Genomic DNA, 19,342 nt, shown 5'->3' on the forward strand with positions numbered 1-19,342 from the left:
GCTATCAGCAACATTAGACATTAAAACATTGCTATTCCTATAATAAAAACAAACAAAAAACTCAAACCAACCAAAGCCAAAACCAACCAACCAAAACCAACCAAACAACAACAAAAACCCCATCCAAAACAAACAAACAACCAACCCCCCAAAACAAACAAAAAAAAACAGCAAGAAAAAAAGAAAAACAGGAAAAGCAGCTCAGTATTGTGGTGCAGTAACATGCAATTTATTATTTTTTTAACTCAACAGTAGATCAGGAAGAAAAAAGACACATAACCTGTGTACACCTCAGTTTTCCATTCTGCAAAATGTGAATTGAAAAACTGAGCTCTACTAGAAAGTCAAATTATAAGTTTAAGTAATTCATTAAGATTAATTTATGAATATTAATACAGAAGAGGGAAACTGGATGCCAGCAGTACCTAACCTGCATTGTGACTAACGTTACATTTCTGTTTTGTAGCACATTTAGTAGAACATCTCTGTCACAATTAGTATATAAATGCATAATAAAAAGAGAGTCCAAACCTTTCCAGAGCTGTCATTTATTGTAAATCAAAGGCGACTCTGACGAGGGGAAAAAGAATGATGCATCTGACTCCGGCTCATCAGAAGGCTAATTAATTACTTTATTATACTAGACTATATACATTGCATCTAAACTGAATCTGCCACACACTCACTCTGCACAAAACTGCACAGAACTGCACTCACCTCTCTGATTCTCTCAAGACCATCTCGTGACTGTGCGCAGACAGTCCCGACACACACACACACACTTGGCCCTGACAGGCCAAGGAAACAAAACATCCTCACTCTGGGTAAACAATCTCCATATTGCATTCTGCTTTGGCACAACACAAGCACAACAAGAGATAAGAATTGTGTTTTCCCTTTCTCTGATGTTCAGAGAATGTGAAAGCCAGAAATATTCCTGGGAAGAATTGTGCCTTGCTTTTCTCTATGAAGAGAATGTGGCAACAGTTGCTCACAGTTGTTTAGAACAAGGAGTAAAGAATGGTGTTCCTTGATCCTCTGTCACCAGCTCTTGCTGGACTGGATGAGATACTTTCCTATGAAACTCCTTCTCTGGTCTTACTATAGTCCTTGATATGCTTTGCAGCTACTATAGTTATTCAAAATATCAAATTTTAAGGTTCCTATGACCCAGTTATAATGGTAAAATGTCCACTCCTCTGCTTACCAAGGGAATACGCTGAGAAATCAATCTGCAATATGCAAAGGTTTGATTTGAGTAGGAGCCTGCATGGGTGTAGTTAGAAGCAGCTAAGGCAAAAGTAAACTCCCCCTGCTCTGTATTCTGATATGGAAAAGTTTAGGAAAAGAGAATGATACAAGGAGAAAGCTATGATAAATTATCTTTTAAGTTCACACTCTCACTCTGCATTCTACATAGCCCTCAGGAGCATAAGTTAATGTTCCAGTAAGATGAAAAAGAGAGAGAGTTCTGGGAGCTGGTGCCACCTATATACACACTGAATATCAATGTCATTTATTTCACCTGACATGCTTACACAAACACGTTAAACTTCTAGAAAATTAGCTTTTCATCTTACTCTAGAAAGCTGAATTTAAGCTTTGGAAGGAAACCACAGAGTAATTCTTTATTTGTTAGAAAGCTGGCTGCTTTTTGAAATAGGGCTCTTCTGAGAATAGATACATTGGTCAAAGTTATTTTGATCAGGAGACCAAAGGCTTTGGTTTTGGCATGGGTTTTCTATTTATTCTTTGCTCTTTTGGTTTTTCCTTAGCTTGTTTTCCATCCATCTTTTCCTTTCCCTCCCTTTTTCATGCTTTTTTTGTTTGTGTTTTGGTTTAGGTTTTGGGTTGTTTTTTCCTTACTGTTGCACATAGCAGATGATCCCCACTTCCTCCTTTTGAAAATGAGCATCAGGATGAGCTAGTGGTGCTGTGACAGTGCAGTTCAGCCTGGCTCTGCAGGAGCACCAGACACTGGCTCTCCAATCCTGCCTGCCTTCATCTCCTTGGTGCCAGGACACTTGCTAAAACTAGCACCGAGGATTTGCAACATGGTGCTAAAGACTCGTGCTTGAACCACTGTTTAAGTGAAAGTGGGATCAGGTCCTTAATTCTTTTGGAATTGAACTCTGGTTTCCCATTCACAAAAGCCAGCAAAGGGTCAGTGCCTTGCATTCCTCACTAGCCTTGGTTGTGTGACTTACAAATGAAGCCTCAGCTGCCTTAGTCTCAGTCCCCTGTGCCATCCCATCCCCATCTAGATAATATTTTTAAATCTAAGCACTTTTACTCTCAGAAGCAGGTGAGATGCAAGAATAAATAGCCATTTTACAACCACCTTTCAAATAACTGGAGAAATGTCTGTCAGTTAAATTAATCCACCTCTCTCCCCCTAACACAAACATGTTGTATGAAAGTAAATTCTGCAATTAGTCACCGAAATCCTGTGGCCGCACCTGTCGTGCTTTGGTCCTGGCAGATGGGCTGTGGCTGTCCCTGCAGCCCCGCAGCGGGTGCCTGTCCCTGGCAGCAGAGGGAGGCCACCGAGGCCACAGGATGAGCCCTGCTCCCAGGACTGCCCTGCACCGTGGTCTGTGCAGGATTTCCGTGCAGGCACAGAAATCTCCTGTGCAGGTACAGCCCCTAAAGCCCCCGCAGCTATTGTCTGGCACTGCCAGCTACCGTAAGGGAGCAGTTCTGCTCTGAGAAGCACGCAGTTTGGTCTCCAGGCGGAAAATTTGTCCCAAGCTCCCACTGCCCAGGAACAGAAATAGGGATGAAAACCCTCTGTTAGGGACAGTTGTCAGCTGGATGTTGTTTGGCACAGCTGTCACGGTGGCATCGGGATGCGCAACCATCTGTAAAATCAAAGCAGACCTTCCTGGACGTGATGGAGGGCAGCTGATCTGCTGTCTGCCTTCAGACACGAAGCAGTTAATACCAAGTGCTCGTAATTAGACTCCCTATTACCTCTCCATTTAGGTGAACGAGGAGCACTCACACCTCTCTCAGTGCTATTATTTCAGCCTTGCTGGCTGGCAGACTCCACAAGACAGCAATGTATCCTTGTCAGAGGGACCAGCTGTCCCTGCTTAGGTGAAACAGTCCCTTTTTTGTCATTCTGTCCCATTAAAATAATTCATCAAACCTGATGCATTTTATTAGGCCCTAATGGTACGACCCTATTTTCCCTTCAAATGTCCCTATTAATTACTTCTACGTATTGTTGTCTGTGTTATATGGTAAAATATATATATGGCGCAACTTTTCTTTTTTTTAGTTCTTGAAAATTGGGAGTAAAATATGTGAAAAAAAATCCACAACAAATAACAAGACTGTTTCTAAGACAAACTCTTTCTGGAGGTGGTAAATCACCACCGAATTATTTTGTCTCTCTAAATACATTGCCGTTAATTTGGGCAGATGTCTATCATCACCTTCCTCTGAATGGAGTCCAAACAAACCACTCATATATCACAGACTCTATGTTGGGAGCAGCCTGCCTCCAGTTTTTTTGGACAACAGTTAAAGAGACAAAGAAAATGAAGATTAGGAATCAGTAACTTTTAAAATAAACCTTTTAAGTTGAATACCACCTGTTGAAAATATAAAATATTTTAAGGCATCAAGTAAAGCTCTACAGGTAACATCTGGAAGGGTCCATAATCATACCAAAGCAGATCAAATGGAAGGCTAGACAAAATTTTCAGCTCACTAAAATAATTTTTTTAGAAGTTAGTGAGCTAAATTTGAAAATTCTTTTCTATGTTCATCTAGGTCTAGAAGAAACCCTCAAAAAAAGAAAACTCCAATGTTGCTTTGAACACCACACAATCTACTTACAAGATTTGTAGTTACCTCGTGCAAAGTGGCCATCACATAGGACAGGCTGATTAGAATGGCATCTTTAATTATTGTCATGAAAGAAATGGCATGGCTTAAAAATCCATTTGATATATTCATAGGGTGCATGCATCCCCTCTGTGTGTCAGACTAGTCAGAAAGGCAGCATGTGCTTTCAGTTCTCATTACTAGACCTCCTATCCCCTAACGTGGGGATGAATGAAATGAAAGTCAATGAAATCAATTGAAGAAGTGTCAATGTTAGATATTTAATTGCTCTCCTGTTACCACTCTCTCTTCTGCTGTAAAGCACAACCTGTGGGACATTTCCATTGTGTCAGAAGTTTCAAGTAGCCACACACTAAAAACAAGACACACAATGGATTCCCTAAACCAGGTAGCATTAATCCCTGTCGGACAAGCACCACAGCTCTCTGAGGCATTCCATTGATAGAACAGGGGCTTCAAGCCACCTAAAATTCACAAAGACTGAATTTGCTTTTACTGAATACCAAGGTTTCCCTTAAACCACCTTTCCTGATAAGGCAGCACTTCCCTGCCTCCAGCAGGGAGGATGCTGGATGGGACAGACATGGCTGGGTTTATAGCTGGTTTCCTCACATCCCATATGTTTCTCAGCAAGACAGAAGAAGTGGCTCATTATTCAGAATATTGAATGATGCCCAGATTCATCAGTCAGTTCTTCATGAAAGGCTTTATTATCTCTACTGCTAAGGGGGTTAAGCTTTAACCTAATTCTTGTGTTTATTTCAATAGGATTCTTCTCTGTATAATTCTTTTAAATTCAAATGGGTGAATTCAGTCAGCTTGATAACAATAAAATAGTATATCTGCATCTACGAGAGGAGTCTGAAATTTACCTTTCACATGACCTCTTATGCCTCTAATGTCTAATGGTAAGAAACTGGTGTGAAACTACACAACTACGATGCAGGGAACAAGAACCTGGTTTTCACTAAGTAGATAAACATTCACTGAGACTCAGACTAAAGGCATAGCTAAACTATCTCAAGTGATACAAAATCACTGATATTACACAAAAGAAGCTGAAAATCGAGATGGACTTCATAAAATGAATCACACATGTACAGGCTGAAGTAAAGAATTTTTCCTGGTATATTTTCTGTTTGTCTCCAAGCCACTTCTTGGAAATTACACATGTAAAAGTGCATGTCTAGTTATGTAAGCATAGACACATGCAAAGGTATCATATATCACCTGGATTTGTTCTCCTTTACCACACTTTTTGTTAATGATGAGTACAAACCATTTTTCTGTGCTTTACACTCCCGAAATCCCAAAGGACTTTTAAAGACCTGTATTTATACCAGGCACACTCACCTTCCTCTCCATGAAACAAGAGAACTTTCCTCACTGTCCTCATGGAGAGGGAAACTGGCATTTTCCTTGATGATATGCATCTCATACACAGCCTTGGCTATTCTAATTTTTAAATTTAATTTATTTCTTTACTAGGAAAGTAATACCTCTGGGGGCCAGAGATTTTCTATGGTTCTAGTGAAATGCCATGGAGTCTTTAACTTCCACTTGAAGAGCCACCAAAGACAAACAGAAAGGACCTTGGGTTTAATGTTTCATCTAAAGGATATTCTAATGTGTTTGCCTCATTATTCACAGCAGAAAAGGCCTTTGTCATGGTCAGATGGCTTTAATGTGTTTCGTATGCTACATAAATTCAAACTTGATGGCTCATTTATTTGTTGGATTGCAGCGTTATTCAACCTAAATGAAGACTTGGTATTTACTAATAATTTGGGCTCTGCCTGCTGTTTACTTAAGCAAGCAGTGTCCAGTGTCTCCTCTGTTGTCTGTATTAAGTGTGGACTCTATTAACTCAAAGAATATTATAGAGAGGGGGAAAAAATTGCAGAGAATAGCTTTTCATTTGGGGACAATTATTTATCTTAGCCTTGAAAGATTAGTATTCCAATATTGCAGTTTCTGACATCAATTTTCTCAGTGTCAGAAACAACTCAGACTTCATCTAAGCTTCAAAGTACCCCCATGAGGAAGTGAGTCATCGTTATCAACATTTTGAAGAAGGGCAAATTGGAGGTAAGAGGAGGCTAGACTCCTTATTCCATGTCAAGAGAAAGACTAAAATGCTTCCAGAATCTGAATCTGTCTTTCAGTCTTAGGAGCATATTTCCTTTTGTGATGTGACAATATTCTTTGATGAAGCTACATACAGCAATTATCAAACTATGTAGTCGCACTACACCAGAAGTGTTCAGAACACAGAGATTCTCTTCTGCTGGCTGAAAAAATGAGACTACAGGGCTATAATGGGGAACTATGTAGCTATGTGATTACATAGTATGCATGCTCTATTCTACCTTGTAGAGAGATTTACCTTTTAATGTGAAGTCTCTTAAAATCTAAATTTCATAGTGGAATTCTAGTTGCACTCTCCCAAAGCTGATTTTAAAATCCTCACCCAGCTGAATATTGTAAGAGCAATCTTGACGTTAACAATTACCTATTAAATCAAAAAAACCCTAAGAATCCTACTGTGCCTTCTTAGATCCAGTCAAAAACATGAGTAAACATCCATAGCCAAGGCAAAAGATACTCATCCTTCCTGCAGAGACAGGCAAGTGGATTTTAATAAACTGAATAGCCACACTCAGGGGAGACTTCATAGCCGTCTCACGGGAGGTTTAGGTTGGATATCAGGAAAAGTTTCTTCACCCTGAGGATGGCTGGGCACTGGAACAGGCTCCCCAGGGAAGTGGTCACAGCACCAGCCTGACAGAGTTCCAGAAGCATTTGGACAATACTCTCAGGCACACAGTAGGATTCTTGGAGTGTCCTGTGCAGGGCCAGGAGTTGGACTTGGGCAATCCTTGTGACTCCCTTCCAACACAGGTTATTCTATGAGTCTCTGAGAAGCTCAAACTGATGATGGGATTCAGAGTGGAACAGGATTATGACTAATTCACAGCTAGGAAATACATAAATATAGCATAAACAGCAAATGTTCATTTATGCTACTAATTACAATTTCAAATTATATACATGGAGCTGCATTTTCCCTTTCCTTGTAGATCCAAGAGGGGAATAACTTTAAAACTAGAAAAAATTATTTTTCTGGCACTGACCATGGGCATTCTTGGGCCAGTTCTCACAGTCAAGTTTTTACTATGAAACAGCTGCTGCTTGCTGGATATTCAGCCAGTTAATAATTTTCCACTCTACCAAATAACTTTTTGAGTGGTTTATTAAGTGATTAGGAGTCTGCTCATATAAATCAAGTGGACTTTATTATCCCAGCAATTCATCCCTGTAGCAGAAGGAAAGGTGTACCTGGAAGCACCACACGAGTTCCATCCTCAATACTCTTCACTTTTCTCTTGGAATTGCAAACCACATTAGCTGTGACTCAAATACTGTTTTCTCTTTTTCTTCCATGTACAGGGCTATGCCAGCATCCAGCCTTTCCAGGGGTATTGGGTCTGGCTTATTTTCCTTAAAGTAGCCCCTATGGTGCTTTTGTTTGGATTTATGGCCCAAACACTGCTGATAACACAGAGATGTTTTAGCCACTGCTCAGCAGTGCTTACAACAGAGTTAAGATCTTTTCTGCCTCATCCCACCCTACCAGCAAAAGGAGGCTGGGGGTGCACAAGGAGCTGGGGGGACACAGCTGGCACATCTGACCCCAACTGACCCAAGGGATATTCCACACCCTGTGGCATCCTGCTCAGCAATAAACAGAGGGGTCAAAGTGTCTCCAGAGATGCTGTTGCAGACAGGGCTGGGTGAGCACTGACTGCTGGTGAGCAGTGACTGCTTCTTCATCACAGGTTGTCTTTGCTCCTGTTTCCCATCTCTGCTTAAACGGGCTTTATCTCATCCCATGGATTTTCCTGCTTTCGCCCTTCCAATTATCTCTCCCCTCCTGTTGAAGGGGAACAAATTGGATGTGAGCTTCCTACCAGGGTACACACCACAGCAGGGTACAAGTTGTTATGCAAACTGTTCATAGCTTCTGGAAATTTCCTGACTCACCTTCCTCTTGAAAGAAGAGAAGTTTCCTCCTCAGTAGCCTTTGGGTGACCTTAGTTGGGCAAGTTCATCACTGTGAGAAAATGGTGTCTCCAGGGTCAGATTATTTATTTATTCTTCATCAACATTCTCGTCTGATTTCTTGCTTTAAGCTTACTAGTTAGCCAAATACAAATACACTCACAAATACACCAGTATAGTGACATTTACAGAGTCAATGTCATCATAATCTCATGCTTTAGGAGCAACAAGTTTGTTTGAGATCTTGGTGTCATATACTAGGAATGTTCAAGTTATAAAAAACTACAAAAAGCATTAGATATTTTCACTGTATTTGAAACTAACATTGAAGCACACACCTCGTATATTGATTTTATTTTGTTGCCTACATGTACCAGCAGTGGAAAAGGATTCTGAAGTGAACAAGTCATTGGAATATTTGGGATTTTATGGTGAGATACCTCTGCCATGACCATTACACTTTTCCCAGTGCAATCATTATACATCCTTTGCACTGATCCAGCTTAACACATGATGAACATGACCTGTCCTTGGCGTGGTAAGAAACCTGAGCCCTGCCACAGTGCAGCTCTGTATCTGCTTCAGGATCAGATGTTTCATAACAAGCACAGCAGAGCTTCCAGTAGAATTACTCAGGCGTACTCCTGTTAACAAAATTTGGTAATCCTCTAATAAAAACATCCAATCCATATCTGGCTCCTACCACGTCCTACATAACCTTATAATCCTCAAATTTAATAACATCTGCAGGTTTGGGGAATAAAGTCTTGCAAGTGACAACACAGATGACAACTTGTGGGAGGGAGACCTATTGGCTGAAGATGCAAAGAAGGTTTGTAACAAAATGAAGGGACAAAGAAAATGGATTTTTATCCTTTTTTCCCCCCTGCATCTATGAGAACAATTCATGCTGCATTCAAAGGATTGTCTTCCCTTCAAGAAGGTTACAGTAAAATATTTCTGTGTTTTTATTCATTTTTTGCAGGCATGCTAATGCCGACAGTAGCGACAACAACCAGTCCAAGGATTTCTTCATGTGCCCTGGAAAACAGCTGGTTATCCTATTTAACTGGAACTGAAAGACTCCACGTTCATAAAACACCTCAGCAGGAGCCTTATTTTGTACAAATGCGTGCAAACTTCAGGGGGGAAATCTGCACCAGCATACCTCATTATATCTAATGGAATACTATTAAGAACTCCATGCCCTATGAGTTGAAAGCCTTTCTGTAAGCAGGTGGCATTCTCAGCCTTGCCTATTAATGCAGACATTGGAGCTGATAAAAACAGAGTGCCTTCATGTGTTTGCCTCCCATCTATCCTCTGTTTTTCTAGAGCCAAACATCCAGTTTCAGAGATGCTCAAATCCTTTGTGCTGCTGGGCTGGAATTAGTGAGATTCTCCTGGTTGGAAATCAGAACCCACAGAACCATGCTGCACCTCTGTGGAGATCCTTTAACCTGGCACCATTTGGGGAGGGTTTTATTCCACTCCACAGTTAAGAAAAAAAAAAAAAAAGAATGTAAATATAAACAATACTAAGAGCATCTTCAGCTAGAAGTGACTATTCCAACATGCTTTTACTCAGAATGGCCCCTGACTTTAATAATTTATTTATTTGTGAATTAATCTTCACAGGGGAGGAATTCAGGTACAAATATTTACCCCAGATAAAACCTTCAGAGTTTTCAAAATATTTGTGCTAACATTCTCAAGGTGAGCAATTTAGCAATTCAAATATTTTTATGTAATTTTCCTAAAAATGGCTCACTCACACTGTGGCCCATTTGAGTGTACAATAAAACAATCTTAATGACTTCCATTAAAATGTCAAAATTATTTTTAACAAGGAAAAAACTTGTTGTGTTCTTAATCCTGAACATCTGATCTCCAAAACCATTTGCCATCGGAGAATTCAAGCATGTGCACAGGCTTACAGAAGCTGCACAAAACTAAGAGGTGTTAAGGTCAGATGAGGGCTGGAACCTCTGAAATTTCAGAGTCTAAATAGGATTTAGGAGTCTGTGTTTTCACTGAGAGAACAAAATTGGGTATAATGAACATACATTGTTAAGCTTCATGAGTCTCTCAGGGTTTCAGTTATTCTTACAAAAGTCAACCACTGGGATAAATATGGCTAAAAAGGTGGGGAGCCACTTTACCATGAAAACTATTTTTACTCTGTAAAAGGTTGCATTTTTCAAATTTTATAATTTCTGCAGTTCTGAAAGATACAAATTCAAAGGATTTACAACAAAATGCTTTGAAAAGTACTCAGAGGCTCAGGTCCTGAACTACACATAATTTTCAATGGAGGTGGGTATCCAACACAGATAAGCCATACCTTTTAAAAATTATTTTATTCTATAGTAGCATACCACACCATCTGAGGTGAAATTGCTGCTCCGAGAAAGCCCCAGGAGTTCAAGGGCTCTCCTGCCCCTTGCTGTGTTCAGGGATGAGGATCCTCCTGGATGCTGCTGAGTGTTGACTCCAACAGGAGTCCAGGGCTGTCCCCACCCAGGGCTCCCAGTTGTGGCATTCACATTTTCTAAAAAATCCCTTTGCCCAGGATTTTTCTCCTGGGAAGCTGAGAAGCCTCAGAGAAAAAGGAAAACAATATTATCTCGTTTGCTTCTCCTGTGTTTTGCTGCTTTAGAATGTGGTTGGACATTGTTTATCCAACAGGTGATTGTTTCATTGGTTTCATGTGAATTGCTTTGACTTATTGGCCAATTGGGGCCAAGCTGTGTCAGGGCTCTGGAGAGAGTCACGAGTTTTTATTATTATCTTTTTAGCCTTCTGTAGGTATCCTCTCTGTATTCTTTAGCATAGATTAGTATAGTATTCTTTAATATAATATAGTATCATAAAATAATGAATTAGCCTTCTGAGAACGTGGAGCCAGATTCGTGACTGCCACGAGGGTCCCCACAAACACCACAGCCAGTGAACAGCCCCTGCCTCCACACACAGCGCCCTTTGCTGGGCTCTCACCAGAGCAGGAGCTGCTCCTGGTGTTAAAGCCAGGTGGGATTTTGTCCTCCTGGAACACAAGTGCCCTCACCTCCTGCTGAGCTCTAGGGCAGAGCAGAGCCCACAGTGCCTGCAGGTGCCACCAAGAATTTAAACACTAATGGGGTCTCTGATGTGGGGCATGGGAGCACCAAGGTCCTCCTGAATTTGTAAGTAAAGTATCAAGGTATTTCACTTTATTTAGTGACTTACAACACAGATGATTCTACATTTAAATGCAGACTTAAGAATGGGTTTAATTTTCCTGGTTTTGGTGAAGGTGTTCCTTCAGTCTTGGCAATTGTACTGTAGTGGTGAGGAACATGGGTGAACTGGGAGACTTTCACAAACACGTGCTGCTTGCAAGAAATAAGGGGGTCAGAAATGGGAAGTTCTGGAAATTTATGTAGGTTACCTATTAGAATGAATTAACCTAATCCTTACTTCTATTGGCTCTTTTGGCAGAAGGGAGAAAGCAATGTGGGGATGTGCACTTAAATGGTGGCATTTTTGTTAGTTTTTGTATGCTTGAGGTTTCAGACACCACTTAGTGCCAGGCAGCTCTTCAAAGACATTTTACTTCTCCCAGGGTAATAACAGTAATGAAGATTCTTTGAGATAGGGTCAGTAAATTATTTTGGTTCCTATGAGAACTGAAAATTCTGTAATGATAAGTGTGGCTTAATACAGGAGCCACAGAAACAGAAAAACCTCTAAAAGAGGCAAACTTCTTGCGCTCATCTGAAAGGGAATGGATAGAAGGCCAGAAAGAGAAATGGATAAAAGACATCAGGAACTTTTTATTTCCTTTCTACAGCAGAATAATCTGTCTTGCATATAGAGAAGAAGTAGGTGATTATCTGAACAAACTTTGCTAAATATCTTAACTACTATCTCACATGACATTGTTACACACGAGCTGGGGAAAATACCAGTCTTGATCACACTCTTATAAAGCAGGTATGGGGATGGTGGGAATTGGTACCAGTTTAGGAACCAGTCAGTTCCCAAGAGGGAGAGCAACCTGCCTGGGGTGCGGGAGTTTGTCTATTCAGCTTTATTCAGCCCTCCTGTGAATGACGGAACAAAAAGTAAACTGCTTAAATTCACAGCTGACACCAGTCTGGAGGAGCTGTAAATACACTGTGAGGAAGGATTAGAATTCAAAATGTTCATGACAACCTGGAGAAGTAAGAGGTGGGGAAAGTAAAAATATAGGTGGTAACTCTATTAAGACAATCGTAAAATCCCATGGCAGAAATAGCAGCTATTGAAATATAAAATGGAAATAATTGCATAAGCAGCAGTTCTGCAGGAAATGGTCAGTCAAAGATCACATTATGATGTAGAGAATAATATAGTCTGCATGACAAGCATGGTGGTAGTTCTTGCTGCTTGTCTGGCACACTGGAGTGTTTGTGACTTCTCTTCCAGGAAGAGGTGCACAGTCCATAGGAAAAGGTGGTCTACTTAACACAGGAGCCTACTCAATTTAAGAGGAAAGGTTAAAAGAATGGGAAATGTTTAGCTGAAAGATGGAAGAGCCATGGGTACCGAGTTAAACTCTCGAGTCTGACTGAGGCTGTTGCAGAGAAGAGAATAATCTGTCCCTCGTGTCTGTAGTGAGCACAATCAAAACAATGGTTCCAATCTGCAGTGAGAACCAGGCTACAGAGCTGAAAAACCTGTAAGAGAAAGGACAGTCAAGCCACAGTTGATGGCAGATTCTTCAGCAATGATGACTTTTAAAAACAGGACACAGAAGCCTACGTCTTGATTTACTAAGTCTTGATTGGTAAGGTTTGTTCTGGTGCCTGTAAATCTCTTTCAGACCATAGCACAGATACAAACCAAGGGGTGATGACACACATGAACAGAAGGCAGGGTATGACCTGTTATCAATGGCTGTGTCCTTTTAGTACACTAAGGATAGAAATATCTGAAAATCATGCTCAGTTAATCTGTGATGATCATTAGAATACTGAGACAGCTGCTATTAAGTGTCACAAAAAGAGAAATTTATTTGTATTTAGTTATTTGTAGGTAACCACTGCTCATACATCTGATCTAATGGGCCAGCATTCCTATGGCTCCCAAGCTACAATTTGAAGCTACACAGAGAGCTGAAGTTGTGCAAATATGCACAATGTATGCAATGTGCACTTTGAAATTGAAAAACCCCAAGATATTTCCATTTGTGGCTATTGGGCACTGAGCTTTGTTTATTTCCTGTCTCATCTCAAACCCCTCATCAGATTAATGCTACAAAGAGGAAAGGATAAACATTTTATAAAAGATCAGGGAATAAATACAAACACAAATAATGACCTAAATTATCTGATAGCTGGGCTCCATCCCAACTTTTCACATTACCTATTTATATTTTATATTCACATGTGAAGATGAAATTCTGTTAAATTAGGCTGACAGACTTAGAATGAGTTTCTGAATGCAGCTTGTTCTGAAAGCTTACTTACAGATCATCTCTCCCTCACTCTTATGAAATTATTTCTTCACAAGCTATTAAAGAGGAAGAATTTCAAGAATTTTTCAAATTGGCTGATGCAGAGTAGTTTGACAGTTGCATGAGCTTCTATTTGCAAGAGAAATTATTCCCCAGAGAGAACAGTGCTGTTTCCCTTTTGTTTATTTATTTGAGTTTTGTTATGGGTAATGCCCTGAAAAGTTGGAAATGCTTATAGCTCTTTTGTAATAATATTATAAATGGATGCTTGTCTCAGGCAGTAAATATTTTTATTTCTTTAAATAGAAATACCAAGTCAAGGAACAGGATTAAACAGGAAGAATAACTCATGACCGGCAACATATTTTCCATTTGCTACAGCAAAATCTTTCATTTTTTTTTCTTTTTTTTTTCTTCACAGGAATTGCAAACCAGTTGCTCCATCATAACTCCTGCGGGATGTGGTGCTGCCCGCAGCCCGGTGCCAGCCCTGTCTTCCCCAAGCAGGTGCAAAGGAAAAGCGGCTCAGCCCCGGCAGAACCTCCCGGGCAGCACCCGAGCTCCGCCAGAGAGGGAGGGAGAGAGAGAGAGACACGGAGAGATAGAGAGACAGACAGACAGACAGACAGAGAGACAGAGAGAGACACAGAGAGAGAGAGAGGGACAGAGAGAGAGACAGAGAGAGAGAGAGAGAGAGACAGAGACAGAGACAGAGAGAAGAGAGAGACAGAGAGAGTTTCACAGCCCGAAAGAGAATGGCCAAAGCCACGGCGCCTTCACGGCCACCCTGCCTGCCCTGCTGCTCTCCGTGTCCTGTCCCCTCTCTCTCTGCCCTGCTGCTCTCCGTGTCCTGTCCCCTCTCTCTCTTGCTGCCCTCCGTGTCCTGTCCCCTCTCTCTCTGCCCTGCTGCTCTCCGTGTCCCATCCCCTGGCCGCAGTGCCGTAGCGCTGCAGACGGAGGCCAGCACCGCAGGCTTTGGCCGCAGACCCTGCTGCAGGCACCAGGACACGCCGATGTCTCACGGGGCTGGGGCACGCAGCACAGCCGACACCTCACCAATACGTGGAAGTTTTGCTGCCTTGCAGTCTCTAACTCCACACAAATGCTGCTGCCTGATGACCCACCAGCACAGCTGGCTCCCGTGACTCAGAAATGGCAGAAAGTGCCCAAAACCAAAGGAGCAGATCAGGTGCCCAAGGATCTTGACTGTTTCCCTCTATAAATGTCCCCTTTCTTTCAGCTGCTCCAGCCACCACCATATGTGGAGAAAAGCAGTCAGCTCCATCACTTACCCCAAAGACATAAAAGTTTCTTTGTCTGGGTGTTGTTTTTATGGAAAACCATTCCATCAAAAACCACTGAGAGCAGATCCAGTGCTGGAGACACAAGAAAGGCAACAGCTTGCTATAAAAGGATTCTCTCCTATGCAGTGTTTTCCCCATCGTGTTTAACTCTGTGCTGGACAAATCAAACAACGTGATGTCAAACAGCAGAGCAATGCAATAGGAATGGTGTCATTGCAAACCAAGCCCACCAGCCAACCACCCACGAAGGTCACAGCATGGACTGGGAGCTTGTGAGCAGAGTCTGCTACAAAGCTCGCTGTAGAACAAAATTCATCCTATGCAGTCTAGAGAGCCTTGCAGAAGTTGTTTTGACTAATCTGCCTTGTATAGCCTAAGTATCTTTAGGACATTGCTTGAAACTCAGGATACAAAAGATCTGGTAGAACTGGAACAAAAGCAGAGGTCTATTTTTTTTTTTTTTTTTTAGAGTAGTGATTGTAACACAAGTGCATAGTCAGGTCACTGTGGGCTTTCTTCCCAGTAAGTGCTGTCTGCTTTAAAGGCTGTCAAGCCCATTATTCACACCTCTTTGTAACCAGAAAATTAAAACACAGGCAGTGGGTAACAACAGACTTTAATGATACACCTGGTTAGTACTCAGTGACCATCTTTCAGACTCCAAATGAATGCCAAAGCACCCTGGCAATTGCATTCCTTGTGGTTATCATCCCTTCTCATTTTTAAAATACATCTTTCTGACAGCAGTCCACAGCTACTCTTTCCTTTTCATTCTCTGAAGTGCAGAGCACTACAAATACATCATTTCACTTTGCTGCAGTCCTTTCTGTCCCTTTGATCATCTCCTTTACACCTTCTGCATTTCTGCTGCTCTCCCTCATGTGCAGTACATCAAAAAAGAGCAGCAAGTAGGTTTTTCCAGGGACAGAATCCCAGCTGGTGTAGACAGCACAAATGCCACTGAAGTCAGAAACATTGCTGTATTTAAGCCAGCTAAAATTCTGTCCCTAGTAAGTATTTCAAAATGCCTTATAATTCAATACAAGCTTTACAATTATCTTTTTTGAGTACTGACTGCTAGCTCAGGAATTTCCTTGTAAAAATATTAAACTCAATTGCAGTTCACTCCTTTGTGACTCAAAGAGTAAACAATGAATGAATGCTCCTTTCTTCCTTCCACTTGTTGTGACCCCTTAGAAAATGGTTTATGCTGTTAAGATGTGATTTTTCTAATAGTATCCAGACTGGATGTTTGCTTCCTGTATTTTACAAACTTAAACTTTTGCATTTGGCTTATCTTAGCTGAACATTATTGTGTCTATTTATAAAACTTGATTATAAAACTTTCAAATGCTTTAAACCCAAGCAATTTCACTGTATTACCACAGTGCATGTGCGGCCTTTCCCAGCTCAGAGACTGCCCCTGAATGAAGGTGGGAAGAGCTGCAAAGGAGGCGGCGTAGGCTGGGGGTGATGGACAATCCTGGCTCTCAGCTTCTCCGAGAGTTCAGCTCTCTCTGAGCACTGCACGGTGCCCAGGAGTACAGTGATCTGAAAAACTTGTAAATACCCTGAAGAAATACCACTTGTCCTGTTTCACAGATTAGGAACTGAAGCCCAGAGGTAAAGTAACACATTCAATATCCCAATATTCAAAAATGAAGTTAGTTAATTCTGTATTTCCCTGGCTAATGATCCGAGTAGTTGGCATTCCTTTAGCTCTACTCTTCCTCATATATAAAGAAAAAAGATTGTCTCTCTCACATAACTGAGTATCTTGGATCTGATGTAGTATATGACACTGGTACGATTAACACACACGATTTTACCACTGCAGAAGCTGACAGTCCCATTCCTTACCCAGCTGGCAGAAGGCATGAACTGAGAAAAGGGATTTTCTTTGCAATTTTCTTGCACTGAGAATTGTTCCACAGTAGTAAGAGATACTCTTTTCTCTCCACAGAAATCTCACCCTGTTAAATTGATCTTGTGACAGACAATCCACATTTCAGCTACATCAGTGGGAAGTGCTGTGGGCAGGACAATGCCCCTGAGAGGAGAGCATTTCTTAGTTCATGGGATGATGAAACACATGTGAACCCTCCATGCTCCAGCCAGCTTCTGAGCAATTTATCTGCACCTCAGTCTGATGTTGCACTGCCTCAGTACTGCTTATTTCTCTCTTAGGAAAGAAATCACTGCTATTTAAAAAAAAAAAAAAAAAAAAAAAAAAAAAAAAAAAAAGCAGAAGGGCTTCAGTGGAGCAGATATAGAAGAGCAGATGCTAAGTAACCCCAAAACTTCAAAGGCATCATTGACATGTACCTCAACAATTACTCTTTAAACGGTTTCTAAATCCACAAAAACTTTTGTATACATCCATATAGAACAGTTTATGTTGCCCAAGCACCAGGTTCCATTTCAATTTCAAAAGGCAAACTACTCCCAGACTACCAGCACACAAGTGAGCAAACTGCCCAATTGTGCCTTTATAAAGCTTCTTCCTCTCCCCTCCCTTCCTGCTCAAGTTCACTTGTTTTAGATGAGTGCATAAAGTCACCAAAAGGCAGATTAATTTCAAAGTTTTGTGCCTTTTTTTTTTTTTTTTTTTTTTTTTTTTTAATGTCTATGAGGACCGAGAGTCAGACTCACAAACTCACCAGGAAAGGATAAAGCATTCACCCTGCCCAAAGCAAAAATGCCTAGAACTTTCTCCCCTCCCTTCCTTCTTCCCTCCGTCCCCGCCTCCCTCCCCTCCCACAGCCTCCCGCCTGTCCTGAGCCAGCGTTACCTAATTTCTGCACAAACACGCAGTTTCTATAAGCATCGCCTTCCAGCAGCTCTGGCCTTCTGTCCAGTCACATCTTGGTTTAGGGGAGCAGAGGCGAAGAGCTACTACTGAGGGGTTCTGCAAGGTAATCAACTTGTTGGATTTTTGCTTTTTGTTTGTAATGCCTAACTAATGGTTAAGTAGATGGACCAAGAAAAAACTCCTGGCAAACTGCCTTGCTGGAATTTGTTGAAGTAGAAAAGCCTACTTTTCTACAATACAAAAATACAAAATCAGAAATAGATTTTGAAAACATTTTGGCTTGCTTGCTTCCTGCAGGGAAACAGAGGTAGTTTTTGAGATCAAGATCTAATTTAAAATATGTAATCACTAGAATTTCTTTTAGTCATGGGTGCCAGTTGTATGTGTTTAAATACACATATGCATTCTGATTGAGTTTCAGTTCATCACATCAGACAGGTTTAGCAAGCAGCAGTCCCCTGGGACCACGTTCCAGCTGTTTCACTCAGCTCCCCACCAGCTGTGTGTCTTTCTCTCCAGCCATTCTGCTGCAAAACGCCCTGAATTCTTTGTACCTTCCTGTATCTTTTGCAGGCTCGAAATTGCCAAGATGTTTCTGATTTTTTCTCTGGTCACTGGGCTCACCCTCTCTGCCTCTGGTGTCATGACAGACAAGGAAACGGAGTCATTGCATGAAATACAGAAACAAGTGAACGACCTCTGGCAGAATCTGCTCTACCCAGTAACACGTGGTAATGACACGGATGGGATGATTTACGCCAGTTGTGAAATGAAGCCCAGCTCCAAAATAGATGCTGACAAGCCACAAGTGACTGGACAAGTCTTATTCAGGCAGAGTTATTCATATGGAAGACTGGAAGCCTTATTTTACTTGGATGGGTTTCCATTGGATAACAATCAATCCAGCAGAGCTATACACATCCACGAGCTTGGAGACCTCAGCAATGGCTGTGATTCTACAGGGGGACACTATAACCCTTTCAGAGTGAATCACCCTCGCCACCCAGGAGATTTTGGCAACTTTCTTCCTAGAGAAGGCAAAATCAGAAAATACAAAACAAACCTCTTTGCCACCGTCTTTGGTCCATATTCCATCATGGGCAGATCTGTTGTGATCCATGAGCAGGAAGATGACATGGGCAAGGGCAATAATAAGGCCAGTCTGGAAAATGGAAATGCTGGGAAACGTCTGGCTTGCTGTGTGATTGGGATAAGCAACAAGAACTTGTGGGAAGAGAAACTGCCGGAGGTTATGGACAAGAAGAAGAGAGGGCTCAACAGAAGAACGTACAACCAGGCTTAGATGAAGTCCAAAATGCCAGCTACAGCCTGGGCAGCACAAAGTAACTCAGGCTGTGCTGTTGCCCACTAAGATATATGGCTAAAGGATTCCTATTTGCTTGCTCCTCTATGAAATGTATATCACTTTTGTAGAGCTTCCTTTATGTAAGCCCATCAATAAAACCAGCATCAGCTCAACATTGTGAGTGTTTTCTTGAAGGAGAAAAGATTCCCTTTTGTGCAGTTTGGAAGTTGAATGCATGTAAGCAAGAGTGCATGGGCTAAAGAATCTGTGCACTGCAAGGGTATTTTAAGGGATTGTTAGATACTAAAGGAAAAAAAAAAGAAAGAATTTGCCTCTCATTAGACACTCTTCTGTAGTTAGGTGCCAACTTGAAAACAGAAAATTCTCTATGCTGTTAACAGTGTTGCGTGTTGTGTTGCAAGACCTTAGTAGCGGACTTCCCCTAGAAATAAGGGAAAGTACAGAAATTTCTGTGTTGAACCTGAGGTCTATTATGTTATTCTGCTTCTGTAAGTCTCCAGTCT

General features: G+C 41.4%; 1 protein-coding gene across 1 annotated transcript; it reads left to right on the plus strand.

Moving 5' to 3' along the window:
* The first annotated feature begins 17,470 nt into the window (after positions 1 to 17,470).
* SOD3 (superoxide dismutase 3) lies at positions 17,471 to 18,991 on the plus strand. Its single transcript, XM_041478437.1, has 2 exons — positions 17,471 to 17,615; positions 18,086 to 18,991. Exon 2 carries the CDS (start codon positions 18,102 to 18,104, stop codon positions 18,813 to 18,815), a length of 714 nt encoding a protein of 237 aa, XP_041334371.1. The 5' UTR covers positions 17,471 to 17,615; positions 18,086 to 18,101; the 3' UTR covers positions 18,816 to 18,991.
* The last annotated feature ends 351 nt before the right edge of the window (positions 18,992 to 19,342 follow it).

Source organism: Pyrgilauda ruficollis, unplaced genomic scaffold, assembly GCF_017590135.1.
Source record: "Pyrgilauda ruficollis isolate IOZ18807 unplaced genomic scaffold, ASM1759013v1 scaffold1, whole genome shotgun sequence".
Lineage (NCBI taxonomy): Eukaryota > Metazoa > Chordata > Aves > Passeriformes > Passeridae > Pyrgilauda > Pyrgilauda ruficollis.

What these genes read in the sequence shown, in the direction of transcription:
- SOD3 (XM_041478437.1), top strand. Translation starts at nt 18,102, where the DNA reads ATGTTTCTGATTTTTTCTCTGGTCACTGGGCTCACCCTCTCTGCCTCT.